This window comes from Pelodiscus sinensis, chromosome 15 (assembly GCF_049634645.1).
Source record: "Pelodiscus sinensis isolate JC-2024 chromosome 15, ASM4963464v1, whole genome shotgun sequence".
Classification (NCBI taxonomy): Eukaryota; Metazoa; Chordata; order Testudines; family Trionychidae; genus Pelodiscus; species Pelodiscus sinensis.
In genome coordinates, this window is record NC_134725.1 from 14,578,503 (window position 1) to 14,606,483 (window position 27,981).

The 27,981-nt window shown below is 47.9% G+C and overlaps 1 protein-coding gene across 1 annotated transcript; it reads right to left on the reverse strand.

Annotated features, from left to right (window-relative positions):
* Positions 1–4,483: 4,483 nt before the first annotated feature.
* On the reverse strand, positions 4,484–15,845 carry DGCR6 (DiGeorge syndrome critical region gene 6). The gene is made up of 5 exons (XM_075898221.1): positions 15,646–15,845; positions 15,362–15,522; positions 11,431–11,531; positions 7,594–7,734; positions 4,484–5,635 (listed from the first exon to the last, which is right to left on the reverse strand). The coding sequence occupies exons 1-5, from the start codon at positions 15,753–15,755 to the stop codon at positions 5,552–5,554; spliced, it is 597 nt and encodes a 198-aa protein (XP_075754336.1). The 5' UTR covers positions 15,756–15,845; the 3' UTR covers positions 4,484–5,551.
* Between the last annotated feature and the right edge of the window lie 12,136 nt (positions 15,846–27,981).

Genomic DNA, 27,981 nt, shown 5'->3' on the forward strand with positions numbered 1-27,981 from the left:
GCACCAACGGCTTTGTTGCATGACGCCCATGTCCTGCAGACTGAAGTACTAGGGCTGTGAGGTTGGCTGCTAAAGCTGTGTTTTGGCCAACTCCATGAGGAGACAGGTGTTTGATGCTCCCTTTGATCAAGTCTACACAGCAGCAGGGCTGTGTCTAGACTGGCCACTTGAATTTCCACAAGAACACTGATGATCTCACGTAAGAAATCAGTGCTTCTTGTGGAAATACTATGCTGCTCCCGTTCGGGCAAAAGTCCTTTTGCGCAAAAGGGCCAGTGTAGACAGCTCAGATTTGTTTTGCGCAAAAAAGCCCCAATTGCGAAAATGGCGATTGGGGCTTTTTTGTGCAAAAGTGCGTCTAGATTGGCACAGACACTTTTCCGCAAAAGCACTTTTTGCGGAAAGGCGTCTGTGCCAATCTAGACTGGCATGATTTTCTGCAAATGCTTTTAATGGAAAACTTTTCCATTAAAGCATTTGCGGAAAATCATGCCAGTCTAGATGTAGCCCAGGGGTATAGTATGTGCCCTTCTGTGTCAGCAGCCACACTTTCCATAGCCACAGAGCCAGATTAACACATAGGCACTGTAAGTCCATGCTTCAGTCTGCAGCTTCCTGGGTCATGTGATGAGGTCACAGCTCTTAAGTTATCCATCTCTGGCTGTAGTGGTTGTTTAGAAAAAGTAGAAGACACAAACCTAGTGTGATCAGTGTATTTACATCTCCTGAGAAGTTAACACCCTGATTGTCTGCCTTGCACTGCTCTCTCAGCCCTAGGACACCCAGGGACTCTGTGACTGGAGGAAAAGGGGGGTGGTGGCCCATTCACAGAAGCTGATTCGCCCAGCCTGCTTGGGGAATGTGCTAGAGGGACCCCTCCTGACACACCTGCCTGTCAGAGGGCTAGGGCAGCCCTGCCCCTTGACACGCCTGCTTCCTGCATGCTGCAGGACTACACAACCGTCTGTTAAGCACCACGACAAGCGCCCTTCCTCAGCCCAGCTCCTGAACTGTCCCAGCCAGGGAAGAAGTGCCCCTCCTCCAGCCTGAAGGCAGGCCCACCCTGGAGCTGCTGCAGCTGGGGGAAAGGCACCTAGTCCACAGCCCCAGTGGAAAGACGTGCCTTTCCCTCCCAGCCCAAGTGCTGCTGCAGGCAGAGAGATCTGGAGGTGTTCTCTCAGTTGTAGCCCTGGAGCAGCCTGTGCCCTAAACCCTCAGCCCCACACCAAAGCCTACACCCCCAGCCACAGCCTTCACCTCCTCCCCTGCATCCCAGACCTCAGCCCCAGTCTCCTCCCAAACTCCAAATGCCTCAACCCTACCCCATGAATTTTGCTGCATGCAGTCTTCCAGTGTGGAGATATGTGACTTGTCACCTCTACATTGGTGCACATAATTCATTCCACACCTGCATGGGAAAAGTTAGAGGCAACACCATTATTTCAGGCAGAGGGTAAAGTCATGGTGGGGAGCAGAGCTCTAAGTGGCTCTGTGCTGGACAAGGCCTAAATGCGTATCTTTGCCTCACCCTCTCTCTCTCCTATCCCCCTCCCCCGTTGTTCTGAGCACCCCTTTTCCTGCTGTTCTCTTACCTGTCCCATTTTCAGGGTGTCTCCCTGCCAATGGTTCACTCTAGGAGCCCAATCAGGTCTCAGAACTCCAGCTATTGCTTGTTTTTGGGCAGTGATCCTTGATCCCACTCCCTTTTGCCTTACACTGTGATTTCTGCAATAAGACAGTCTGCCTACCAGCCTGTACCTGTTTGGTACCCTAGCTCCAAGGGCCATGCACCCTGTATTGCAAGCAGTTATAAGTTACAACACAGCTCTTTCTAATTAGGCATTTTATTCTTAAGTTAGAAACAATAAAAGCTCCCATGTAGATGCTTAAAGCTTACAAGATGTGGCACAACTAGTCCACTTGCTTGTTTTCCTCCTCTGGAGTCCCCAATAACTCCACAAGAACAGTCTTGCCTCAGCAATTCCCCTCTTTGGGCCTGGTTTATTACAAACTGTTCAAATAATGCACAAAAAAGTCCCACAGTCCATTAACTACCCCAGTGCATGTAAGCATTGAAAAATGCTCTGAAAATAGCACATCTGGTCCCTTAGTGCCTTACACAAGACACTGGCATGTGCCACAACCAGGCTCCTCAAACCTTTCACCAGTACAATTACCGCAACCCTCCCAACTAAAGAACAAATTTCTTCTTCTCAGCAAGAAGCTCCACAACCCTCTGCTGGGAGATCTTTCTGACCAGGTGAGCATGCTCACTCACACCCTGGCTCCCAGACCTCCAGCTTCCGCTTTCCTTTGTTAAGCCCAGCTGTTGCTCCTCTATCTTCAGTCCTCTCTGGCTTTGGCCCTGAGGGCTTTCAAGTCAGAAGCCCCTGCTGCTTTCTGGCTTAGGAAAGAAAAAAATTCTTTTGGACATTTTCCCCTGAAAAAAATCATAGTATCCTAGGGTTCGAAGAGATCTCTGGAGGTCATTGAGTCCAGTCCCCTGCCCAAAGCAGGACCAATCCCAACTAAATCATCCCAGCCAGGGCTTAGTCAAGCTGAGACTTAAAAACCTCTAGGGATGGAGATTCCACCACTTCCCTAGGTAACCCATTCCAGTGCTTCACACCCTCCTAGTGAAATAATATTTCCTAATATCCAATCTAGTCTTCCCCCACTGTAACTTGAGACCATCGGCCATCTGTCACTGAGAACAGCCTCCCTCCATCAACCCTTCCCTTCAGACAATGACAGGCTGCTATCAAATTCCCCCCCCCCCCCTTCTATTCTGTAGAAGAAAGAAGCCCAAATCCCTCAGCCTCTGCTCTTCAGTGCTCCAGCCCCCTAATCATTTTTGTTGCCCTCCACTGGACTTTCTCCAGTGTGTCCCATGATATGAGTAATCTGAGGCTGCCACCACCAGCTTTGGCCTCCACCAGTTCACCCACAGCCTGCAGACTCTGCTCACGCCACACTACCATCACCGCCAGCCGCACCAAGCGCAGAACATGCATCCCTGCCTCTCCTCTAACTGGCCTCTTTCCCCCCCACATACCTACTGGCTGCAGCCCCTTCTCATGCCACCCCCGACTCCCTCACTACACTCCCCAGCTGAAAGGGGGCTGGAAATGTGGGATCTCAGCAGGGCAGTGAAGGACTCAGGGTGCAGGGTTTTAGGTTGGGGCCTGTACCCCCTAGTCCCCTCACTCATACTCCTCCCTTGGCCAGACATCCTGCTCCCTCCCCCCTGAGAAAGGGAGCCAGAGAAAGGGAGCTGGCGAACGTAGCAAGCAGGGGCGTAGTCCCTATAAAAAAAATGTCCTATGGGACAAGTGTGATGTCATCATGTCCCCTCAGCTCCAGGCTCCTCCTCTGGCTCTTACATCATGCCCCCCACTGGGGAGGGAGGATCATCTTAGGTCATCTCTGCTACTTCCTGCTGCCACCACCTGACCCTGGCAGTCTCCTGCACTGAACAGCCTCTTCCCCTACTGCCCCTCCTCGCACCATTGCCACTGGCCAGACCAAGCTCGAATGTGCACCCTCGCCGTTCCTGCTGACATTCCTCTTCTAAGGATGTTAAATATCGGTTAATTGACTAGTCGGGTAGTCAATGGAAGTCCCAGCTGGGGGAATAGCAGCACAGAGATGCACTTCAATCTTTCCCTGCTACTGTTCTTTCAGCTGGGGCTGGGGAAAAGGAAGACGCAGTGTGTAAGGCACCCCAGGGCCTTTTCTCCCTCCATCCCCCATAGGCAGCTGGCACAAGTGCTTCTACCTCGGGGAGGGAGAGGCAAGGGGGAGAGGGGAGGCTGGCGTGCCAGCATGGCTACTTTCTGTAGGGGGAGCTGAGCTAGAGAGTGAGGGAAGCTGGGGGTGTGCGGTCTTGGCAAGATGGTGAAGGGAGTAAAGGTGGAGAGACAGCTTGTGGGGGGCCAGGCTAGAGTGACAGCACAGGCTCCCAGCACGGCCTCAGCCCGCTCACTCACTACCCTGCTGAGACCCTGCACCTCCATCCTCTCGCTCATACCTCCCCAGGCCGAGACTCTGCACTTCCAGCCCCCTCACCACCGTGCTAAGACCTTGCACATCACAAGCCCCCTCACATACACCCTCCACTACGTCCCTGCACCCCCACCTCCCTCACACTGAACTCCCTCCCCCTGGCCAGACACCTAACTCTAGCCTGCTTCTGCCCCTTCCCCCTGGCCAGACATCTACCCCCAGAAGAGAGGGGGTTGGCAAGAGCAGCTCTCATGGTCTTTAGCCATGAAAGCTACCAAAGGGGGGAGGGGGTTGGTGAGTGTAGCGAGCAGGGGTGGGGGCACGCAGACTCCTAATCTCCTCTTCAAATCCAAGTTAAAGACAGGTGCACTGGCCCTGTCTCGTTTCAATGACCAGGGCCATATTTTGACAATACCAAAATAACCGAACATCTGTTACAGTAACCAGATAGCAGGAAATGAAAGCCAAGAGCCAGACATAAATTACAGATTAATTATTTATTTTTAAACATTGTGAGACAGACATTTTAAAGTAACATAACCTTTAGCATCCCCCTACAATACTAAGGTGAAGACCCAGACAGGCAAAATACACACTTGCCCTCACAATTCCAAAATAGGCTGACAGTCTTGTCTTTGTCCTTCAGGTGGGAGAAGTGATAGCCCACCATTAGGGAAACCTATATTATCGGCCCACAAGTTGTTTTGGGAAGGGTGGCTTACTTCAGCCAGATGCCTACTAAGCTCCTGCCTTTGATACTAGAAACTGTTAAATGATATCCCATCATTTGCTGTTCTTTACTGATGACTCAAACACACACCTCAAAACAGCAAGGCAAGGCTGCATTTGAGGTGCAGAGTGAACCACTCAGATACACACAGATCAGTAAGATAATGCAGCCATTTCCCTGCTCTCCAGATAGAGCCACTCACCTGAGCACGCTGAACAATGCCTCCAGAACACTAACTGCATGGTGGCTGCCATGGTCACATGGAACACGCTCTGGTCTCTGGTGTGTTAATAGAACCAACTATGTTGGCAGTGTACACAAAGACCACTGCCCTCCTTGAGAAATCTTGTGCCTTACACATACTCTCCAAGTGCCAGAAACTATCTCTGGTCTTGTGGGCACATTTTCCACACCACATCACCCCAAAGTGGGGAGTCTGGGTGGAACGGTCCACAATGGACAAAACACGGGCCTCTAAAGAACTTAATATTTTTATTCTGAAACAAGTTATTAGTAACCTTCACTAATCTGAACATGGAAATCACTGTAAATTCCACAACAGATGAAAGAGGAGCTGGGTCATGAACACATAGGCAATTAGAAACAGAGACCAAGTGATGAGAGCAGAGGGAGCACAATGATTGTAAGTGTCCACGCTGCATGATACCCCCTCAAAGCAATCCAGTCATTTCCACTGTCTCCTGTACTCTTGGTGACCAGTAGCTTCTTTCTGGTGTTACAGAGCATATGATCTAAGTAGCCTATTCTTTAGTGTGAATTTCAGTGGGAGAGTCTGGAAAAAGAGAAGCTGAACCCTCAAGAGTAAGAAGACTCTGACTGTGATTCCTTCTGCTGTAACTTCCGTATCAGCTCTAACAAGTTCATCTGTAAAATCAGCTCCTGCAAAGGGAAAGACTTTGTTAAAGAAATCAGACAGTCCCATTTCTCTGACCCAGCTACTGGGCCATCAGTAACACTGGGGAATGAAAGAGATAAATTGCCCATGCAGAACTAAGGTTTATTCATGTCCACCAAATATGAAATACATTACCACATGGGATAGGATGCAAACCATTCCATGACAAGGACTGTTGTTTTAAGATAATACTCTTATGAAGGTTCCTTTTCCACTACTTGTTTGTTAGTACACTAGGTTAGGGGGGCACTGTGGTCTTTTCCCCTTATAGTCTACTGATTATGCAGCATGTGTGGCATTAGATGACACTTTCTTTTAAATACTTACAAAGGTGATCACTGAAGTTTTCAGTCTGCTTGGATTATTACTTTTACTTGCATGGCAAATTACATTACTCAAGTGTTAGGTACCCTCCCCCCCAAACAAGCAAAGCTATCCTGTTACCTTCTTTCAAAACCCTTCTTGCAAATTTCCTGTTCTTGTTAGAGCTAGACACTTATCATTGATTAGGTCCCTGGTATGCCCAAACCACTGCCAATAACATTTTTTCCTCATCCTCCCCTCTGTCCCCATCTGTTGTTTGTCCTATTCAGACTGTAAGGTAGAGCGCTGGTTCCCAACCTTGTTTATACTGTGGATTGGCAAACTCATTCACAAACTTTTGACAGACTGGTAAAATGTTATTTGAATATTTATTATGCAAATTCATTTGCATGTTTGCATAAAATCCAAGCCCCAACCCCCAGAACAGCCGGCTTCATCTGTGGTAGACACCCACCACAGAGTGACTGCCGGAGCTGAAGCCAGCTGCTGTGCGGCAGCTTGGGGACCAGGGCATACCCCAACCCCAGCCCTCAGAGCTGCTGCAAACAGCTGGCTTTAGCTCCAGCAATTGCCAGCCATGTGCTTGGGGTATACTGCAGCCCCATGGCCCAGAACTGGTCCACGGACTGGCGGTTGGGAACCACGGAGGTAGTGCATGGGGCCATGCTTTTCTTCTGTTTTGTACACAACCAGCACATGAGTAAAATGCAGGACAATGTAGCACTTTAAAGACTAACAAGATGGTTTATTAGATGATGAGCTTTCGTGGGCCAGACCCATCTAATAAACCCATCTAATAAACCATCTTGTTAGTCTTTAAAGTGCTACATTGTCCTGCATTTTGCTTCAACTACCCCAGACTAACACGGCTACATTTCTATCACTATAGCACATGAGTAGATCTCCAAAGGCTCTATGGAAATAGAGATAAATAATATTCCTGTATTTGTGAAAAATAGCAGTATAACAAACTGGAATAGGAACATGAGCTGACAGGTGCACATGATGTATGGAAAACAGTTTTTTCTATTATGGCAGTGGCTGGGGACTCCAACCAAGATCTGTATCCTTTACCAAGTTCCTTTACAGTAGGCAGCTACAGAGATGATGACAGTGATTTACAGACAAGAAAAGTGATCAGTTCACTATAATGTTAGGTGTATTTTCTAGATAAAGCAGACTGTTTCAGGCTTGAGAGGCTGCTGACATTTTTTCTCATCTCAAGGTAACCCAGATTAAAAGAGTATGGCTGTTTATACCTGTCTAGTGGTAGGTCCATGTAAGAAGTTTGTGACTGCTGCTCCTTCCTGCAAGAGGACTTAGGCCATGTCTACGCAGCAAATTAGCGTATGTAAAAAGTCAGGGTATGAATCTACAGTACATCAGGTTGCCAAGCATTAATGCATCATGTAGACAAGCTTTTAGTGCCTTGGGCTGATGCAGCAGAGCAAGGATCACATTTTTAACACTGGAGCCTGAGAACTCAAACCTTTTGCCATGAGGATGGCTTCTGATATTTTATCCTTCATTTCTTGGAGTGCAGGGGGAGGAGAGGTGGAAAGGTTCGCCATAACTTATAAGAGTATTGGCAAATCTTGCATCCTACTCAAACACTGACCTGTGGGTTTGTTGTGATGTAAAATCCAGACACTCCAGCTTTCTCCAGGGTGCTCTGCTGGTCAACTACTTTCTGGTCCAGTTCAAAGACTATTTTCTCATCCATCAGTCGCTGTTCCTCTTGAATGCGCTGCTCCATAGCCTGAGAAATGAGAAAGACACTAGGAATCTAAAGCTGGAGAAATGTAATGTTCCTCCATCAGTTACTTTTCCATTAACTTTTCTCCAGCCCTTACCTAATGAAACCCAGAAGCTACTTCGATCCTTTGGAAGCTTTAAATTGGTCCAGGACTTTTTTGTACTGCCTAAGAATCTCTTTCCCTGCATTTTTGAAGGACTTGAAGATAAGCTAGGCAACACAATCATAGCTCTATCAGAATACAAAGACAGCTGCTCTCTTGATGAGGCTACGTGTTAAAGCACCAACACTAGATGCATACTTGTCTGCAGTAGCAAAACTAGACCCTAGAGCTGATTTGTTCACAGCCCTAATTCCTCTAAATCATGGCTTTCTAACAGGAGGACCAGTTCAGCCACGGTTACCTGCGTCTACAAACTGATTCTTTGTGGGAATTAGAGCCTTCTGGGGAGAGATCAACTCTTTCCTCCTGTGAATGGGAATATTAACACAGAATGAGTTTTCAAACCTGTCCTATTTAAAGAACGGTAATACTCCAATGTAACACAGGTCTTTTAGGATCCCAGCTTCTTACAAGCATCAACCCAATCTGTTATCCCCACTTCACAGGGCAGAGTTATGGACTGCTGGTTGGAGCATGGACTGAGATAGGGCTGGAACTAGCTCTGCCACCAATTCATTGGATGGTTGGCCCTGGGCCAGTCCAAACTTCTGCCTCGCTCCCTTTCTGTAAGATTACTTAACAGGATTATTGCAAGTATGAGATGATGATGGATCATTAGTACTGCCAGAGTAATAGTAAGACAGTAGCTGAGACAAGCTCTCCAGAGCGCTTGGCTCTGTGCTTAATCCTCCAAGCTACACTGTCTCTGTATTGTACCAGTCACTGGTTTTTCAGGTGTAGGCACTTGCAAAAGCTAGGTTACACACTGGGGTGACCGTGCTATAAGAGTCCACATTTATAATCTGCATTGTGCTTGCTTCAAACAACAATCCTGTGATATTGCTTAAAATCCACATCAAATCTATGGACTGAATAAAGGAAGGCTTGCCATTCCTCATGTGAAGCTTAGCAAAGATTTCACTCACAGAGGAGTGCTCTTTTAAAGAAAAGGTTGAGCAAGGGAGTAAAAGAGGGTATTTAGCTAGGACTGCAGTAAGAGAACTGCAGTAGCTGATTTTAAAAAGGTGGGAAACTGCTCCCCACAGCATCAAAAGAAGGAATCATGGAGCCTAATCCTTGCTACATCAGAAGTTGAAGATTTTAAGGAGCTGCACAGACTCAGTTGTCAGAAAGGAGACAAAAGCCTATAAATCCTGGAGACTTCGATTGATGGAAAGAGCTGAGGCTTCCAACAAAACGCAGGGACAATATTGGTTGTCTTTATACTGCTGTGATAGACCTACTTAATCTGAGGGAAAATTATATTTAAGTTCACAAATAGCTTAAAATAAGAGACAATTCTGCTCTGTTTGAAACCAAATATGGATTCAACTTTATAAGGGTTAACTGTTTTAAGATTTTCAGTTAGTCTACAGTGAAACAGACATGAAGTGCACTGTTCTGTGAAGTTTGTTAGAAAAAAATAATTAGATAGTCCTTCATTGAATCTTTCCCTGTTGTGCAATGGCATAAATTCAGTTTATGATACTTGGTGTATTTATCAAAGTCCTAAATATCAAGCTACGTATTATTAGAATGGATCTCAATTAAACTTTAAAAACGCTGACCAATTCTGATTGGAATAATACTATCTTAGCAATAGTTACTCCTAAAAATGCTACAAAAATATCAGAAGATACCAAAAAGGAAAAATTATTTGGTTCGACTAGTGTCTGACAAAAAAACCCCACAGGAGGTATCAATATGGGAATGTTTACAGGTGCTTGTGTAGGGAAAAATGAACAGTGAAGAATTTCATGGGAAACAGAATTCCACACTCCAAACCCACTGAAGCAAAGGATTTACTGTATAAGCACAGGTACCAATCAGAAAAAGGCTCAAGAATCAGTCTCTAATACAGCCCTGTGCCTTCACCATTAGGGCTTCCCATTAGACATCAGTCAATCCTCTGACAGACAGTCAGTGTGACATAGTATGATCACAGATGCTCAAATGAGTGCAGTGGGCAAACACACTGCTGTGTTGTGCATGAGATTCAAACAACAGAGGGCATGCCAAAAACTAATTACAGTAACTGAGACTCCCATGTCCAATGAACATGTTTGAGAAAATAGCATCACCTGAGCAAGGGCTCAACCCCACAGAGGAATGAGCATGGTCAGTAAGCACACCAAAATTCCTAACCTCTCTGCCTCTGCTGAGTCCTTGACAGCTCTAATTTCTAGGAGTCTAACAACAGAAGCATGCTGCACTGTATTTCTTGTACATCTCTGACTAGTATGGAGGCCTTGACTGAGATGTAAATGTGGTGGCAAATCCCTCCTGAAGTTCACAGTGCACAGAATCAATTCTTTTCAGTTCTGCAAGTGACTTTTCAGGATACAGCCCTAGAGCACACAGAATGTGATCACTATTTACTGACTAAAGATGGGGAGGAAAGAACTTTGTTAGGGTCTTTCAATCATTAGGTCCCATAGCAAGCAGAGACGTTAGATATTGTGTAATTGAATAATCACATGAAAACTTAGCAGTTACATGACTATTCGATAGTCCCTGGAGGCAGGGCCAGCAGCAGTGTGCTCCTAGCCCTGCTCCCGGGTAGCCCCCTGCCACCTCGTGCTGCTGCATCTCTTAGAGGCAGTAGCATGGGGTGGCAGATGAGAGCTGGTTCGTGAGGGGAGCCAGTTTAAAAACCAGCTTCTCACTCAGACAGGCTGCCTGCTGCCCCACAGGTAGCAGCATGGGAGTAGGAGAAGCCCCTCTCTATGGGGGTCTGATTTCCCCGTGGACAGAGGCTAATCCCTGGCAGTAGCCTTTGTCTTAGATTGCTTGGACTCCCCGTGGACAGGGGCTGCTGCCCAGACCAGCCTCTGTTTGACAGAAGCTCCTTCAGCAGAAGCAGGGCAGCCTCTGTCTGCAGGAAGTTTGGACCCCCTTTGGACAGAGGCTGCTGTCATGGACCAGCCTCTGACCACAGCAAGCTCGGGCCACTGCAGAAAGCAGCTGCTTTGTGGCAGCTTCCTTTACACACACCCCCATGCTGCTGCCTCTGATAGAAGGAGAGGGGGAGGCAGCACCACGGAGCTGGTGCTGGGGGGAACCAGCTTTTAAGGCAGCTCACCTCAGCATCAGCTCCTGCCTGCCCCCACCTGCTGCCTCTGTAGGAAGCAGCAAGGGGGGGGACAGAAGGTGGGTAGGCAGAGCCAGCAGGTGCGGGGCACCTACTTGAAAGCTGGCTCCTTTCACATATTGGCTCCAGCCTGCCCCACTAACCCTCCATGTTGCTGCCTCTCTATGAGAGGCAGGAGTGCTGGGGTGGGAAAGCAGGCAGATTCGGTGCTTGTGGGGAAACTGCCTAAAGCTAGCTCCTCAGGGGCACTGGCTCACGCTCTCTTCTCTCCCTCCCCACTGCTGATGTAGTCAAGATTAACAGATAAGTTCAGGCCCTACAATTAAATGTGGTTTTATTGGTTTTTTTTTACAAACAACAAATGCTACTGCAACAAGGTTGCAATTTGTAGTTGGGAGGACCAGTTCCAGACAATTGTAAAGAAAATGCTAAATGAAACGCTTACCTCCAGCTCCCTGTGCTGAGCTGCTTTAAGAATTGGCAAGTTGTGAGGTTTGCAGGATTGCTGGGCCTCTTTGTGTCTATGGAACATTTCTTGCTTGAGCACTGATTAATAAATAAAATGTTAGACTCTACATCCAGCATAACAGTAGGTAAGGCACCCTGCATTTCCCCTATTCATAGCAGAAGGCTATGCTTTGGTAGTAAAACACCTTATTTCAGATAACTCTGCTTTCAAAAATAATTCAACTTATTATTGAATGACAGACCTGGCAGAGCATCTCTAGGTCAAGAAGTGAATATTGTGAGGCACAGCCCAGTGTTCGAATTGCAAAATTCTGTCCACAAGATGTCTCATGTCCCTTTGCTACCAACAGAAAAACCAAGTGCTTTAAAATATAGCCACTAACAGATTGCTTTTGATATAGAAATTATATGAATGTTTCAATCTGTGTAAGAACAATTGGTTCTGCAGCATGACCATATACACATGCACTGAAAAAGGCTGGAGAAACACTCCCACTATACCTCCAAAAGCACATATGTGATGTCACGTCTAGTCGACAGCCACACATCTTGTACAGGCATTGCTAGCTCTTTAGACACTGTTTTCCACAACTATTAATCACCCTAGCCTAGAATCAGAGGAGCTACAAATACACAGCATCATGCAAGGGAGTAGGGATGTTAAATGTTAGTTAATTGAATAGTCAATTAAATTGTGTTACTGCATGCTGCTGCCTCTCATATGGAGGCAGTAGCTGTGGGGTGCCAAGCAAGAGCTGATCTGTGAGGGGAGCCAGTTTAACAGAGGGATGTAATAGTATAGTCAATTAACTGATAAGCAAGAAGTTATAGGTAAATGTTATCGACTACATGTATTCCCCTCCTCCGCCACTAGTAATTCTTTTTTTTTTAGCAGGCTGGCCAGCAACCAAGCTCAGTCCTGGCTTACACCAGGTCTGGGACCTACCCTTGCTGCAGCTCTGCATTTAAAGTGTATTAGGAGCCAAGCGGGCAGGCAGCCTGGCTCAGTCCCGGCTCATGCTTGGTCTGGCTGCTGTCACGCCATATTGCTGCCTATCACAGGCAGTAGTAGCATGGGCAACAGGCAGCCAGTCCACAGGGGTGCTGGTTTTTAAACTGACTTCCCTCGCAGACCAGCTCCCGCCTGGCATCCCATGCTGGTGCCTCTGATACAGTGGCTGCAGCATGGAGTGGCAGGGGACTCCCTGAGAGTGAGGCTGGAGCACACTGGCTGTTGGCCCCACCTTTGGGTACTACAGAACAGTTGATTAACCAATCAGAATTCATGAGGATAATGGACTATTCAACTAATTGATATTTAACATCCCTAGTTTAAAAACCAGCGCCTCTCTTAGACTGGCTGATACAGAGGCAGCAGTGGGGTGGCAGCAGCTCCGTCCAGGAGGGAGGATCTGAGCTCCTGTCAGGACTGGCCTTACCATGAGGCGAACTAAGGCGGCCACCACAGGTGCCAGACTATGGGGGGTGGGCACCACTAGGACCCAGAGTGTAGAAAATGGTGTCTGCTGCTGGGGCATATGTATTCTCACTGCTCTAGAAGCACAGAGCTGGTGGAGTGCCAAGAGCATGGGCGGCGAGTTATATGGGCTCGAGGTGCCCATGCTCCAGCAATAACCAGAGCCAGGGATCCTGCTCCACCAATATTTGGAGCTGGGTCTCTCTCCCGGCCCTGCCTGGAGCGGGCCCCGGCCTCCCCCACGCGTCCTCCATCCCCAGAGCGTCCCTGTGATGGGGGCCTCACCCCCCCACACTAGCCCTGCTGGTGGTGCTGTGCTCGTGGCCGGCAGGCTGCCGCCATTTTGGGCTTGCGGTGCATGCGCAGGGATGGCCAGTGGAGACAGCCCCCCATCCGGCGCATGCAAACGCCAGCTAGGCCAGAAACCAGCCAGCCAAGGGCACGCCGGTGCTGGAAGAAGGCGCCAGTATTTAAAAACGGCGGAGGCAGATGAAAAGGGGGAAGGCAGAGAGTGAGCAGCCAGCTCGCCTGCAGGAGCCCCCTTCTTATCCCAGGAGGCCACCAGAACACCTGGGGAGGGCAGACGCGCCGGAAGAGGAGGCCGTGCTCCAGAGGTCCAGCACCAATTGGTAGGGTTACCCTTACCAGGTAGGCTTAAAAATATACCGGCCACACCTCATGGGGGGGCGGGGAGACCGGCTGGGAGGGGAGGGGTGCTGGCCAGGAGGAGGGGGGGGGCCGGAAAGCAGAGCTGGAAGGGAGGAGGGGCCAGAGGCTGGCTGGGGCAGATTGGGGACGGTTGGGGGGAGACGGCGGCTGACGGGAAGCTAAGCTGGTCGGTGGGGGGAGGGGATCAGGCAGAGCGCAGCTGGCCAGGGGAGCTCAGGAGGAGAAGGGGCGAACTGGCCGCAGGAAGCAGAGCTGGCAGGGGGTACAGCGGGGCTTGCCAGGGAAGATCAACCAGCCGGCGGGAGGCAGTGCTGGCGGCAGTGAAGGGGCGGGGGTTGGGTACAGCCCTGAACCCCCCCCAATGATTTATGAGATTTATTAATAACTTGGGTACCACAGTGGCACATTCAAACAAGCCACATGAACTCAGTACAGGTGCACAACACAAAATCCATTCTGCTCCTGGGAGGAAACTCTTAGGCTACGTCTACACTGGCGGTTTCTTGCGCAATAACATCTTGCGCAAGGGTTCTTGTGCAAGAAGTCTTGCGCAAGAACATCTTCACACTGCCATGTGCAAGCTGTGCTTTTACACAAGAGCATCCACAGTAGTGTGGATGCTCTCTTGCGCAAAAAAGCTCTGATGGACATTTTAGTCATAGGGGTTTCTTGCGCAAGAAATCCCTGCCGAGCATGCACACTGCCCTCTTGTGCAAGAGCTATGCTCTTTTCTAACAGGTGTAAGTGCTCTTGCACAAGACGCCCTTTCTTCCCACACCATACTGTAAATTTCCTTGCACAAGAGCAAGCGGGCAGTGTGAATACTCTGTGGGCTCTTGCACAAGAACAGCTGTACTTGCGCAAGAAGCCAAGAGTGTAGACATCGCCTTAGAGGGAACACTTCCCCCAGCCTCTCTGCCCCTGAGTTAATGTCACACACGTTGGGTTAATACAATTGCAGGATAGTTGCATGAGAGGGGGGGTTGGTGGGGGCCAAACTAATCCCTGTTGGTAGGAGGATGTTGGGAAAAGCCCTTCAAGGGGGGGGGGGGGTGACATGACACCTTTTACTAGTCATGTGTCCATCTTGCCCCAAGTATGTTACCTCCAGAGGCCTGGCGAATGGGCTTGGTGGGGGAAAGGGGGCGTGGGGAATGGGCTTGGTGGGGGAAAGGGGGCGTGGGGAAAGGGGGCGTGGCTAGCGGGGAAAGGGGGCGTGGCTAGCGGGGAAAGGGGGCGTGGCTAGCGGGGAAAGGGGGCGTGGCTAGCGGGGAAAGGGGGCGTGGCTAGCGGGGAAAGGGGGCGTGGCTAGCGGGGAAAGGGGGCGTGGGAATGGGCGTGGCTAGCGGGGAAAGGGTGCGTGGCTAGCGGGGAAAGGGGGCGTGGGAATGGGCGTGGCTAGCGGGGAAAGGGGGCGTGGCTAGCGGGGAAAGGGGGCGTGGGGAATGGGCTTGGTGGGGAAAAGGGGGCGTGGAGAAAGGGGGCGTGGCTAGCGGGGAAAGGGGGCGTGGCTAGCGGGGAAAGGGGGCGTGGGAATGGGCGTGGCTAGCGGGGAAAGGGGGCGTGGCTAGCGGGGCACCACCGAAGAGTACACAAACCCCCTCCCACGGCCACGAGAGAGGCAGGGCAGTTAGGAGGCCCACGTGAGACCTGTCAATGTTTCGGCCCAAGCCAGGGGGTGCCCTTTGAGCTCCCTGCCTCAGGTGGGCCGGGCCGGGCTGCGAAGGAACTGACCGGGGGGGTGTCGCAGGCCCGCGCTCACCCCGGTGCTCGCTGTGCAGCTTGAGGCGCTGGTTGTAGAGGTTCTTCTCCGTCAGGTGCTGGATCTCCAGCAGCCCCTGCACGATCTCGAAGACGGTGCCGTCGAGCAGCGCCAGGGCCAGGTCGCTGAGGATGGTGTAGGACAGGCGCTGCTGGCAGGCGCTGCGGAGACACGGGCGTGACCGGGCGTGACCCGCGCTGGGCGGGGGGGGGGGGAAAGGGGGGGCCCGGCTGCCGCGCGCGCCGCTCCCCGCGGTGTCCGCAGTGCGCCCCGCCCCCCCTCACCTGGGCAGCCCCTTCACCAGCGCCTGCAGCTCGGACAGCAGCCGGTAGTGCCGCTCCTGCAGCTCGGCCCGCTCCGCCGGCGCCCCGTGGCCGTGGCCGCCGCGCTCCATGGCGACGGTGGGGGCAGAGGCAGCAGAGCGCGGGACTGAGGGGAGTTGTGCGTGCGGGGCGTGCGCGCTCCCGGCGCGGGGAGAGTTGTGCGTGCGGGGCGTGCGCGTTCCCGGCGCGGGGCGAGTTATGCGTGCGGGGCGAGTTGTGCGTGCGGGGCGTGCTCGCTCCCGGCGCGGGGTGAGTTGTGCGTGCGGGGGCATGCGCGCTCCCGGCGCGGGGCGAGTTGTGCGTGCGCGCTCCCGGCGTGGCGGGATTTGTGCGTGTGCTCTTGGTCTTGAGCGGGGTTAGGGTGAGTACACGGGGCGACTGTTGAATAATTGAGGCCTCCGTCTCCTCACTTTCCCCCATAATTTTTGCCTCTTAAAGTGACTGTAATTACACTTCTTGTCTAAATCTTCCTAGGTGAAAAGAAATGTCACTCAGTAGATAACAGATAACCTGTCACACTATGGCAGAGAAAAACAAGGGGTACTTCTGTGGTACTTTAAAGACAAGAACAGCTCCCTCCCCCCCCCCCCCCCCCCCCCACACACACACACACAAAAGGGAAACACATAGCTCCCGGGCAGAAACAGGTAAGCGATGGGGGGAAGGCTGGGTCGGGGGAAGGCTGGGTCCGATTGCTGAATGTGTTGTAGGGTTGCCAGGTGTCTGGTGTTGACCTGGACAGTCTGTTATTTTTGTCCCCTGGCCAGGAAAAAATCAGAAAAGACTGGATATTTTAAGTGTCTGGTATTTTCTGAATTTATTTACAGGACAGGAGCCGAAAATACCGGACGTCCAGGTCAATATTGGACACCTGGCAACCCTACCTGTGGCATTATTGAAATAGCTATTCCGTGTCTTATTTTAAAAGATCTTTCAAATAGTGCATCGTTCTGACATCCCTGTAAACCTCATTCCACGAGGAGTAAGGGACATTTTGAAATATCAGTTTAGTTCAAAATATGGCACCATGTAGACTGCAAAATTACACTATAAACTATCTCGAAATACACTCAAAATAAGCTATGCAATTTGCATAACTCAAATTATGTAGCTTATTTTGAGCTAAGAGTGCAGTGTAAACAGATTTATTTGAGTGCCAAGCACAACTTGTCAGACAAGTGGAATGGAAATTAGAGGCAGGCATAAATATGCTAGCACATGAAAAGAGGGGAATTCCTGTAGAACCCCTTGTCAGAGGATGTTGTGAAGACCAGGACTTTAACAGGGTTCAATGAAGAGCTAGATAAATTGATGGAGGTTAGGTCCATCAATGGCTATTAGCCATTGGGAAGCAATGGTGTCCCTAGCATCTGTTTGTTTGGAAATGGATGCCAGAAAATGAATCACAGTGATGATTATGTGTTGTGTTCACTCCCTCTGGGGCATCCAACATTGGCCACTGTCAGAAGACAGGACACGGGTAGGTGGACCTTTGGTCTGATCCATTATGGCTGTTCTTATGGGAGCTATGTTTTCAAGAGGAGGACTAGTTACTAGGTCAATTTAATCAGAATGGGTGTGGCCAGTCTTCCTGCTTATATTTTCCATTCTTTCTTGGGCAGGTTGAATTTTCTTATGTGTAACACAGTTATTGAAGTTGTGTATGGATATACACCACGGCTACGTCTAGACTGGCCCCTTCTTCGGAAGAGGCATGCTAATTTCGAACTTTGGAATAGGGAAATCCGCGGGGGATTTAAATATCCCCCGCGGGATTTAAATAAACATGGCCGCCGCTTTTTTTCCGGCTTGGGGAAAAGCCGGAAAAGAGTGTCCAGACTGGCGCGATCCTCCGGAATAAAGCCCTATTCCTTCAAAGTACGAATAAGAGATCCTCTGGAATAGGGCTTTATTCCGGAGGATTGCGCCAGTCTGGACGCTCTTTTCCAGCTTTTCCCCAAGCCGGAAAAAAAGCGGCGGCCATGTTTATTTAAATCCCCCGCGGATTTCCCTATTCCAAAGTTCGAAATTAGCATGCCTCTTCCGAAGAAGGGGCCAGTCTAGACGTAGCCCACCAGTACAAACAAAAGACCTAGGTATAAATATATATTTAAAAACAGTTCATAGGTATTGGAGAAGAAGAAAAAATTAAAACAAGGGATAATTAAGGAATAGCGATTAAGATATTCATTTAAAATGAAATTTTAAAACAAAAATTAACACTACCCTTGGAGTATGTATATTATCATCCTTTAACAAATCAAGCTAGTAAAAACATCAAAATACAGAACAGTGAAAACAGCCATTAATAAATCAAAGACATGGCCATTAAATAAAAGCACAGAAAATATGTACCAGAGCCCTAATTTAATAACCTGCTTCCATAGATCACTAAAGCTTCAAAATGTCCACTAAAGCTTCTCTCAGAAAATGAAGCATCTGCTAAAACAGTGTTTTTGACAAACTGATGCAGTTCACAAAACTATCCCTCTTGCATTATCCACACATAGCTCACTTAAACAAATCTATGAGACAACTAGGAATAGTCATGCTCTCCTTGCAAATATTAATACAAAGTTTACTGACACTTGGAAAGAAAAGTAAAAAGCATTCACTCACGTTTACAGAGTTTTCTGGAATGTCAACTCTTAATTTGATTAATATGCACAAACAGAAGAGTAAAAATAAGTAATAAAACAACACAAACAGTAAACAAAGCCACAAACAACTGAGAACCCTGAAAATACAAAAGGGAGTAAAACATCAGGTGGTTGGTTATGGGTATTTTAAATGAATTTTTAAGATCCATGCTATGCAAATAAAAGAGAGACCTGAAAAAAAGATAAAAGTTTTCCTGGTTTGAAACTTTCACATTGTGTATGTCACCAACTCAAAGACAAGAAGCCCCAGTTCACATTAACACATGGCTTCAGAGTTTGTAGACAGATCCTTGCTTCAAACAGAATGCAAATAAGGCCTTCATCCTATGAAATACCTAGCATTAAACCTAGTACTGCAACATATCACCAAATTGTCACAAACCCCGGTGCCAGAGTAACAATGAGACCCTATCAGGTACCAGCGGCAAAAAGGGAGGAAATAAAAACAGAAATAAAGAAAATGCTGGAGATGGGGACAATTGAAGAGTCCCACAGTCAGTGGTCCAGCCCAACAGTGCTAGACCAAAACCAGACAGCACTGTATGGTTCTGCAGTGACTTCCATTGGTTAAAGGAAATATCCCAGTTCAACACATACCCAATCCCCTGCGTAGATGAATTGGTAGACCATTTGGGCAATGCGCGATATTTGATGACCCTAGACTTGATGAGGGGGTACTGGCAGATCTCCCAGAGGGAGAAAATAGCACTCTCAATGCCAGAGGTACTATTCCAATACAAGATCCTCCCTTTTGGCCTACATGGGCCTCCTGCTACCTTTCAGCACTTGTAGATAAGCTATTCTGTCCCCATTCCAATTATGCTGCTGCCTACCTGGATAATGTGATCATCCATTCCCAGACTCGGAAATGCACCTGGAAAAGGTAGAGTGGTTTTGAGAATTTCCAATATGCTGGCTTGATGGTGAATCTTGCCAAGTGCGCCGTAGAGTCTCAGAAGCCAAATATCTTTGGTATGGGGTGAGGAAAGGCCTAATAAAACCGCAGCTGAATAAGATGGAAGTCATCCAACACTGGCCCCAGCCAAGTCTGAAGAAGCCAGTTCAGGCATTCTTAGGGGTACTATCAGAGGTTTATTCCTCATTTTGCCACATGGGCCAGTCCTCTAATGGACTTAGTGAAGGCCCGTGGACCTGATCGGGTTAGGTGGTCTGATGCAGCAGAAAAGGCATTTTTGGACCTATGAATGGCCCTCTGCAGTAACCCCATCTTAACAGCTCTGGACTTCATGAAAGAGTTCATTCTACAGACTGATACCTCCGATGAAGGTTTAGGAGCTGTCTTATCTCAAGTGGTCAGGGGAGAGGAGCGTACCATCCTGTTCTGTCATAGGAAACTCCTCCCAAGGAAGCATGAATATGCAATTGTTGAGGGAGAATGCCTCACCATCATAAGAACAGCCATACTGGGTCAAACAAAAGGTCCATCTAGCCCAGTAGCCTGTCTTCTGACAGTGGCAATGCCAAATGCCCCCGGAGGTAGTGAACAGAAACAGGTAATCATCAAGTGATCTCTTCTCCTGTCATTCCTTTCCAGCCCGTCAAACAGAGGCTAGGGACACCATTTCTGCCCATTTTGGCTAATATGTAAGGATAGACCTAACCTCCATGGATTTATCTAGTTCTTTCTTGAACCCTGGGAAAGTCCTGGTCTTCACAACATCCTCTGGCAAGGAGTTCCACAGGTTGACCGTGCGCTGTGTGAAGAAAAACTTACTGTTATTTGTTTTAAACCTGATACCTATCAAATGGGCCATGGAAACCTTGTGATACTATCTGCTTGGACGCAAGTTTGTCTTCAGGATGGACCATGCCCCTCTTCAATGAATGCAGCAGAACAAGGAGAAGAATTCAAGAGTGACCAGGTGCTTTTGATATCTCCAGCCATTCCAGTTCCAGGTGCAACATAGAGCAGGAAGCTTCCACAGCAGTGCCGATGGCACCTCAAGTTGCCCAACTCTTTGGTGGTGAGTAGGGGAGAGGATATGTGACAGACCCAGGGCAGCTAACTACAGTAGTCTGGTGGAGGATAGACAGACTGTGAGCTGGGTGAATGCTTTTCTGTTTCCTGAATAAACTGCCAGAGATTGCTGCCACATAATCAAGGCAGGCAAACACAGAAGGCTAATTAAGTACTTTTTTGATGCAGCTGACTAATCAGACACCTGCATCCAATTAAGGCCTGCTGGGTTACTTTAAAAGGTTTCCCCTCAAGTAAGGAATGGGGAAGGAGAAGAATGCAGGACTAAGAGGAGGAAGTGCATTGCTGAGAGAGGAAAGTGTTTTTCTGCTCGTATAGGCAAGATTCACTTAGCTACTAGGGGAGTGTTTGGAGAACTGGCCCAGGGAAAAGGCTTCTGTATTGGACCTACAGGAAAAACCACATGAGTTGTCACTACCTATGGTCCCTGGGCAGGTACCTGGAATAGTGGCAGGCCTGGGTTTCCCCCATCCCAACCCTCCCCACACCACTAAAAGGTTTGCTCCTGGAAAGGGAGGTGAGGGTTATGAGGTGATTTTACCCCAATCCTTAACTTAGCCAGTGATGAGAATGGCTCACTAAGGTGTGATCCTGGCTTCTGGAAAAGGTAAGAGGCAGGTTGGAGTGTCACAGCAAGCCTCTGGGGCATACAATAACTGCCTCGAAGTGCAGGACTCACGGGGCCTGGCCGGAGTTTCATCACAACGTCCAAAATACAGATTTTACCATTGTAAATAATACTATTAGCTCTTGTTGAAGAATGTCTTCATGTTCAAAAGACAACATGTAGTGAGGTACGTTAAGTGAATATGCTATAAAAATAAAGGAACCCTCCATCAGAGTTGGCAATGTATCTCTCATCTTCCAGATCTGACCAGTTGTGACATAGCAATCAGAATGTGTGACAAATGTCCAAAGTGTGGAGCACTCATGTTTTGTTGTGTGTCAGTACTACAACTGACAGAGGCCATGATTGCAGTATATTTTCTAATTGTATAAAATAAATTTGTTTTAAAAAAAGAAATTTGAAAAAAAAAAAACATTTCCATATGCAGCTACCCGCACTAGCCATCATCTGGATTTTTGGAGCTGTAGCAGCAACATTTACCCCTTGAACTATGAGTAGAGCCCTGCAAATCCACGGATATCTACTTTATATCCATGGGTATCCTCATCTGCTGATGTGGATGCAGATATCTGTGGCTCATTTTTGTGGCTCTGGAGGCGGATACAAATTTTGTCTCTAGAAACCTGCAAATTTGTGAATATCTGCTTTAAATTCACAGGTACCTGTGTCTTTGGATGTGGATGCAGATATCCACAGTTCATTTTTGCAGATACAGATGCAGATGTGGATAGAAATTTTGTATCCATGCAGAGCTCTAGCTCTGAGTAACTGCTATCCTCTGTGTCAGTCAGCCACTAGAGGGGGATGTCACACACATTTTATCAGTGCATTAAAAAATGTTTGCTAGATCAGTGTTTCTCAACCTTTTTTTATAAAGTATTCCTTTTCTTAAAAAAAATTACAAGTACCTCCAGTACGTACTGGTTTTAGACATTTTTTTCTACCATTGAAGTACATTTGTTTAAATGACTTAATCATAGCTGGGCAGGCAATGAAATTTTTGGGTGTAAAAAGTACAAAAATAATAAAGTGCTGTAAAACTTAAAGCAAACATTCATTTTTCTCCAAATTTCAGTTGTGTTGACGTACCCTCCTCCCCCCCAGACTTCTCTCAAGTACCCCTGAGGGTACTTGTATCACTGGTTGAGAAACACTGTGCTAGAGAGCTGAACGGAGTCCTGGGCTTTATCCCTAGCTGAGGAGGGGATTGGGTGGCAATAGTGAGAGACAGGATAATGCATTTAGTTGGAAAGGCAATGTGGCTGAATAGGTAAGAATTAGAGAGGTAAGATGAGGGAAGTGATATCTTTATTGGACCAGTTTTTATGGAGAGAGAGATAAGCTTACACAGAGGTCTTCATCCAGACCTGAAGAAGAGCTCTGTGTCACTCAAAAGTTTGTCTCTCTTCTCAACAGAAGTTGGTTGCTCTGTCTACACTGCAGGGTTTTTGCACAAGAAGCCTTTTGCAGAAGAGTTCTTATGCAAAAACTTCTTGCATGTCCACACTTTAAAGCACATTGCAAAAACGATGTGCTTTTGCACAAGAGAGTATCCACGCTGCATGGACACTCTTCCGCAAGAAATCTCTGATGTGCTCCACAGCTCTTGCACAAAACCCTTCCGGAGCGTCCACACATGCCTTTTTGTGCAAGAGCTGTAGTGCAAAAAGGAATTATTTCTCGTGGGGAGAGGAATAATTCTACTGGCAAAAGCCCTCTCTTCTGTTGATTTTCTTGTGCAAAAAGGTGCTTGAGGTGTGGACGCTCCATCGGTTTTTGCACAAAAACCTCGTAGTGCAGACATAGCCTGAGTGGCTCACATGAGTGACCCTCCTTCATCTCAGTGGGCTGCAAGATTGTCTTAACCAAGATGGTTTTGCTGCAGGATAGGACATTTTTGTTAACTGTGCTTGCATACCTAGAGTTTGCAGAGTGTGCCAACTGAATTGTAGCAACATTTTGACTGGATGCACATGGAGCACATGGATCTCACAATGTTGTGTGCAATCAGCATACCCCTTTCCTCATGCACCCTTGCTTTAAGTGTGTGTCACTTTTGTAATACTGGCTGGGAAAAAAACTCTGCTGACAAAAAACAAGTACATGGGTTATAGTAAACAAAATGTTTTGTGAGCCACACACAGAACCTCAATGGGCCACATGTGCCCTTTGGGCCACAGGCTGCCCACAACTGGGCTGGAGCAACAAGAAGTTATATAGTGCATTGTTTTCAGTTATCCCAGCCCTATGCTTGAGGGAGGGATGAAGGAGGTGGGGTGGTGCTAGATTGGTTTCAAGCCTCTTTTATATTCTGTTTTCTTGGACTGTGTGAGTATCTTCCCAGCCCCCATTGTAAGTTAAAGCAGCCTCACAAACTACTCAAACCTACATTTTTCTTTCCATGCTCCTGTGATTTTTGGGAAGCAGAGAATAACCACTGGCCACACACCCACTACATCTCCAGCTCACGCCACCCCCTTGCAGTGACAGTCATAAAAACAAACAGAATTTTGGGAATAATTAAGAAAGAGAGAATAAGACAGAAAATATCATATCACCTCTATATACATCCATGATATGCCCACATCTTGAATAATGCATGCCAGATGTTGTCAGCTTGGAAAGGAGACAACTAAGGGGCAATGTGACAGAGGTCTATAAAATCATGACTAGTGTGGAGAAAGTAAATAAAGAAGTATTATTTACTCCTCATAAAACAAAGAACCAGTGATCACCAAATGAAATTAATAGGTGCAGGCTCAAACCAAACAAAGGAAGCTTCCCCCCCCCCCACACACACACACAATGCACAGTTAAACTGCGGAACTCCTTGCCAGGGGACATTGTGAGGACCAAGACCATAACAGGGTTCAAAAAAGAAAGTGGACTTTCATGGAGGCCAGGTCCATCAATGGCTATTAGTCAGGATGGTAGAAATGGTGTCCCTTGCTTCTGTCAGAGGCTGGGAATGGGTGACAGAGGAGGGATCACTTGATTACCTGTTCTATTCACTCCCTCTGGGGACACCTGGCATTGGTCACTGTTAGAAGACAGGATACTGGGCTAGATGGTCCATTCTTATATGCCAGGGGTTGGAATCAGGAGATGTATTGAGCTGTAACCCAGCTCAGCACCAGTGGAAGAATTTTCAGGGGATTGTTTACACCCATTTTAAGGCCTCTTTACACTGGCCTTAGTGTAACTGGGAATCAGGCTCAGATAGCATAAGGATTCTTTGTGTCTGGTTTCATATTTTATACTGTGATGTAACAGTTAAATGCAAACATTTCCCTGAAACTGGAGACTCCCTGCTTCTTTGAGAATACAACAGTAAGTAGAGTGGGCCCAATTCTCTGTTGATGTAAACGGACAGAACTCCATTGGCTTACCAGCCTTGCCCATCCCCCAAAGAGACGAGCCTCCAGTGCCTGCAATGTAACCCTTTGCACTTCTACTCCTGCAACTCTGGGAGTTTAAATCAACCAAGCGTGGCGCTGGAGTCAGGGGAGCCACTGCTGATTTTCACTTGAGGACAAGGAGTCCATTCACTGCTCTCTCACAGGCAGGGTCGTGTGTGGGGCTCTTTTGCCCCTGTATCCTGTGCAGAATATTTGCTCTCTGGAGAGCGAGAGAGGTCCAGGCCTAGCAGCAGCTCAAGCTGATCATGTGGCTCCTAATGAAATCCAGACCCTGAAGAGAGGAGTGATGACATAGTGCTGTGATTGGTGCTTCCATGCAGACTAAACAAGCAAAGGAGCTTTGTATGTTGTGCTATAGCCAGGAGAGCACAGATGCAAATATAAATCAGGAGAGGGGACACCAACACTTACTGTCTGCCTCAGCATGTGTCTTTCTAATTGTCCTTTCTCAGCAGTGTGGGTTGGTGTATGAGAGGCAAATGCAGATCATGCAAATATTGAGCAAAATGTCTTTTCTACCCTATATTTTACAGGACTGCAAAGAATTCCGCCTCTGGTGTCTGTTTACAGGCCCAAAATTATATTTAATCTATTGGTTTCTTGTAAGTGTTGGCAGAACAGTGATGTAAACAACTTTCAGTCCCTGAGGTGTTTGTGAACTCTTTACTTTGGTTGCTCCATTACAGATGAAGTATGAATTGTCATCTAAGTCATGCAGTATTGTGGTTCCCTCCCCACCCCATTGGATGATTGGAACTTTTAAAATAGGAGATAAATGAATAATGACTTCTGCATTGTCTGATATGGAATGTGCCCACCCTTGACGTCTTTGTGATTGCTGACCATTTTCATTAATTATGTGGTTATTGTCTGAATATTTGTGAACAACAGACAAGGTAGCTTCATGAATGCCAGACTGGGCTCCAGCATCTTCATGTGAAGACTGCTGATCCAAGGATTGCAGTCATGCATTCTCTGAGAATCACCTGGGTGAAGTGTCTCTGTTCCACAAATGCTTCACCAGTTCATCAAACAGAAGACACTTATTTCATTTCCAGAGGAAGAACTCAGTTTTTTATGTATTTATTATTTCTAATGCCAATCCCAGATTTAAATACTTTACAAAGCTTAACTCCTACAGCATTAACAGTGATAAAATACACAACAACAAACAAATGAAACAAAAAGACTGAGGAGTGAACATGTTCCAGATCAAGGATGCTTCTTAGAGAATGTGCATGCAGCTGCCTCTATCCATGTCAGCTGAAGTATCTGTGCTGATAGTATCTGGGGGTAGAACAGCTCCAGAGAGAGGCAGGTCTCTCAGGTAATCAGCAGGGATCCTGTAAGTGCAGAAAAGTTTAGAATTTGTGGCTTTTACAGAGACTCTTGAGTTTTAACTCTGGCTGAAAACCGAGTTGGGAGCAGCGGCTTCCGGCTGGGTGGCCAGCTCTGAAGGCGGGGTGGAGAGCAGTGGTGCTGTTTTTAGAGCCTGGCGCCCAGCCAGCAGACACTGCTGTTTGGACACCCAACTCTGGAATGTTAGGGAAACTAAAGTTCAGCATTTCTTTTTAATTACAGAAATATGTGGATTTTTATGTTTTTTTAAATATAGAATTTTAGGAGATTCATCATGGAAAACTAGGATCCCCGGTAAGTGGGACAGACCACTTAGAGCTTTAACGTTTAAAACTAACTCTTGAAATACTAACCAGAAGGTTCCCGGCAACCAGTGCAGATTCTGGAGTACATGATAATGTGTTCTCTGCATGCCTCACAGCTGTATAATTGGGTAGCCACATTCTTCATTAACTTTGGCTACCAGGTACTTTCATATTGTATGTTTTCTATGGGTCTAAACATGGGATGACAAAGGCCTAAGCAACTGTAATTGTAGCGACATCTCTATATTTGAAAGGAGATGAGCTACCCTTCTCACCAAGCAAACATTAGACAAGGCATTCCAGGCATTGCTGTTGTGTGTGTTCAGCCATGAGCAGTCTCTGAGTCTAACAAGATCCACAAGGTGTGAGCCGAATAGAGCAAAAGGTAGATGCATTTCATGATAAGTCATTCTGCGCCGATTAGGCCTCAGTTGGAGTATTGTGTCCAGTTCTGGGCACCACATTTCAAGAAAGATGTGGAGAAATTGGAGAAGATCCAGAGAAGAGCAACAAGAATGATTAAAGGTCTAGAAAACATGACCTATGCGGGAAGACTAAAAGAATTGGGCTTGTTTATTTAGAAAAGAGAAGACAAAGAGGGGACATGATAGTGGTTTTCCAAGAATCTAAAAGGTTGTTACAGGGAGGAGGGAGAAAAATTGTTTTCCTTGGCCTCTGAGGATAGGACAAGAAGCAATGGGCTTAAACTGCAGCAAGGGGCATTTAGGTTGGACATTAGGAAAAACTTAAACACTGGAATAAATTGTCTAGAGCAGGGGTGGTGAACCTGTTCCAGATGAAGAGCCACAATAGCAATGGAGACAGCGTGAAGAGCCGGGGAAAAGTTGTTGAGCAAAAAAATAAAATAAAAAAGCAACAACACTGCGCTGAGAGAAAATAGGTGCTAGTACATCCGTCCCAGAGTACAGCTTTTTTGGGGGGGGGGGGTTGTTAACTATTCCCCGGGACTTTGTGGTCCTGCCTTTTTTTGGGCGGGGGAGAGGGGAGGGGCTCAACAACTTTGGCCCAGCTATTCACACTGTCTCCACTGCTATTGTAGCTCACAAAAAAAGCACTGGGAATTTGGATGCAGGAGGACATAGAGAAGATGATGCTGGCTCAGGGAGGGGGCTCCAGGCTGGAGAGTGTTGGGGTCAGATGGAGGGTTGGGATGCTGAGCAAGCTGCAGGCTTCTGGCTGTGAGGGTGCAGGAGTTTGGGCTGGGATGCATGAGGGGCTCAGGGCAGGGAGGCTGGGAATATGATGGGCTCAGGACACAGATTTGCAGTGTGTGAATGGTGCAGGAGTGTTGTGGGAGAAGACTGGGTATGCAGGAGTTTGGGGATGTGAGAGGCTCAGGACAGGGAGTTCCAGTGTATGATAGGCTCAGGTTTGGGGTCGGGGGTGCAGGAGTGTTATGATGCTGCAGCCAGATGGGGATTTGGCCCCAATTGGGGGCTTGTTGGCCAGGATTCATTTTTAGATAAAATATTACATCAAACACAAAATGTTTAAGCATTGTCTTTATTTATGAGAGGGGCAGGGAACCTGTTTTGAATCAGGGGGCCACATAAGTGAGATGCAAAAAAACAGCCACTCCAACCCCCCCCCCCCCACAAGCCTCACTAATGTGGCCCCAGCTGTGCTGGTGGGGGCAGGGGACAGGGTGCTGGGGCAGGGTGCTGGTGGGTGCTGGGGCAGGGTATTCATGGGGGGAGTCTGGCCAGGAGGAGGGGACAGAGACAGCTGGGGCTAGTACCTGGGGATCTCAGGTCTCAGGAAGTGCACTGGCTGCTCTTTCCCTCTCCTCCTGTCCCCCAGGCACCTCCCCTGTTCTAAACCTGTCCCCCTCTCCTTCCCCAGAGCCAGGCACACCCCCCCCAACCCAATTCCCCCCAGAGCCAGGCACCGAACCCCCTCTATACCA

What these genes read in the sequence shown, in the direction of transcription:
- DGCR6 (XM_075898221.1), bottom strand. Translation starts at nt 15,755, where the DNA reads ATGGAGCGCGGCGGCCACGGCCACGGGGCGCCGGCGGAGCGGGCCGAG. An exon ending in CTGGTGAAGGGGCTGCCCAG is followed by an intron (nt 15,523 to 15,645) that starts GTGAGGGGGGGC and finishes GTGTCTCCGCAG; the next exon opens with CGCCTGCCAGCAGCGCCTGT. An exon ending in CTCAGCACAGGGAGCTGGAG is followed by an intron (nt 7,735 to 11,430) that starts GTAAGCGTTTCA and finishes CTCATTTCTCAG; the next exon opens with GCTATGGAGCAGCGCATTCA.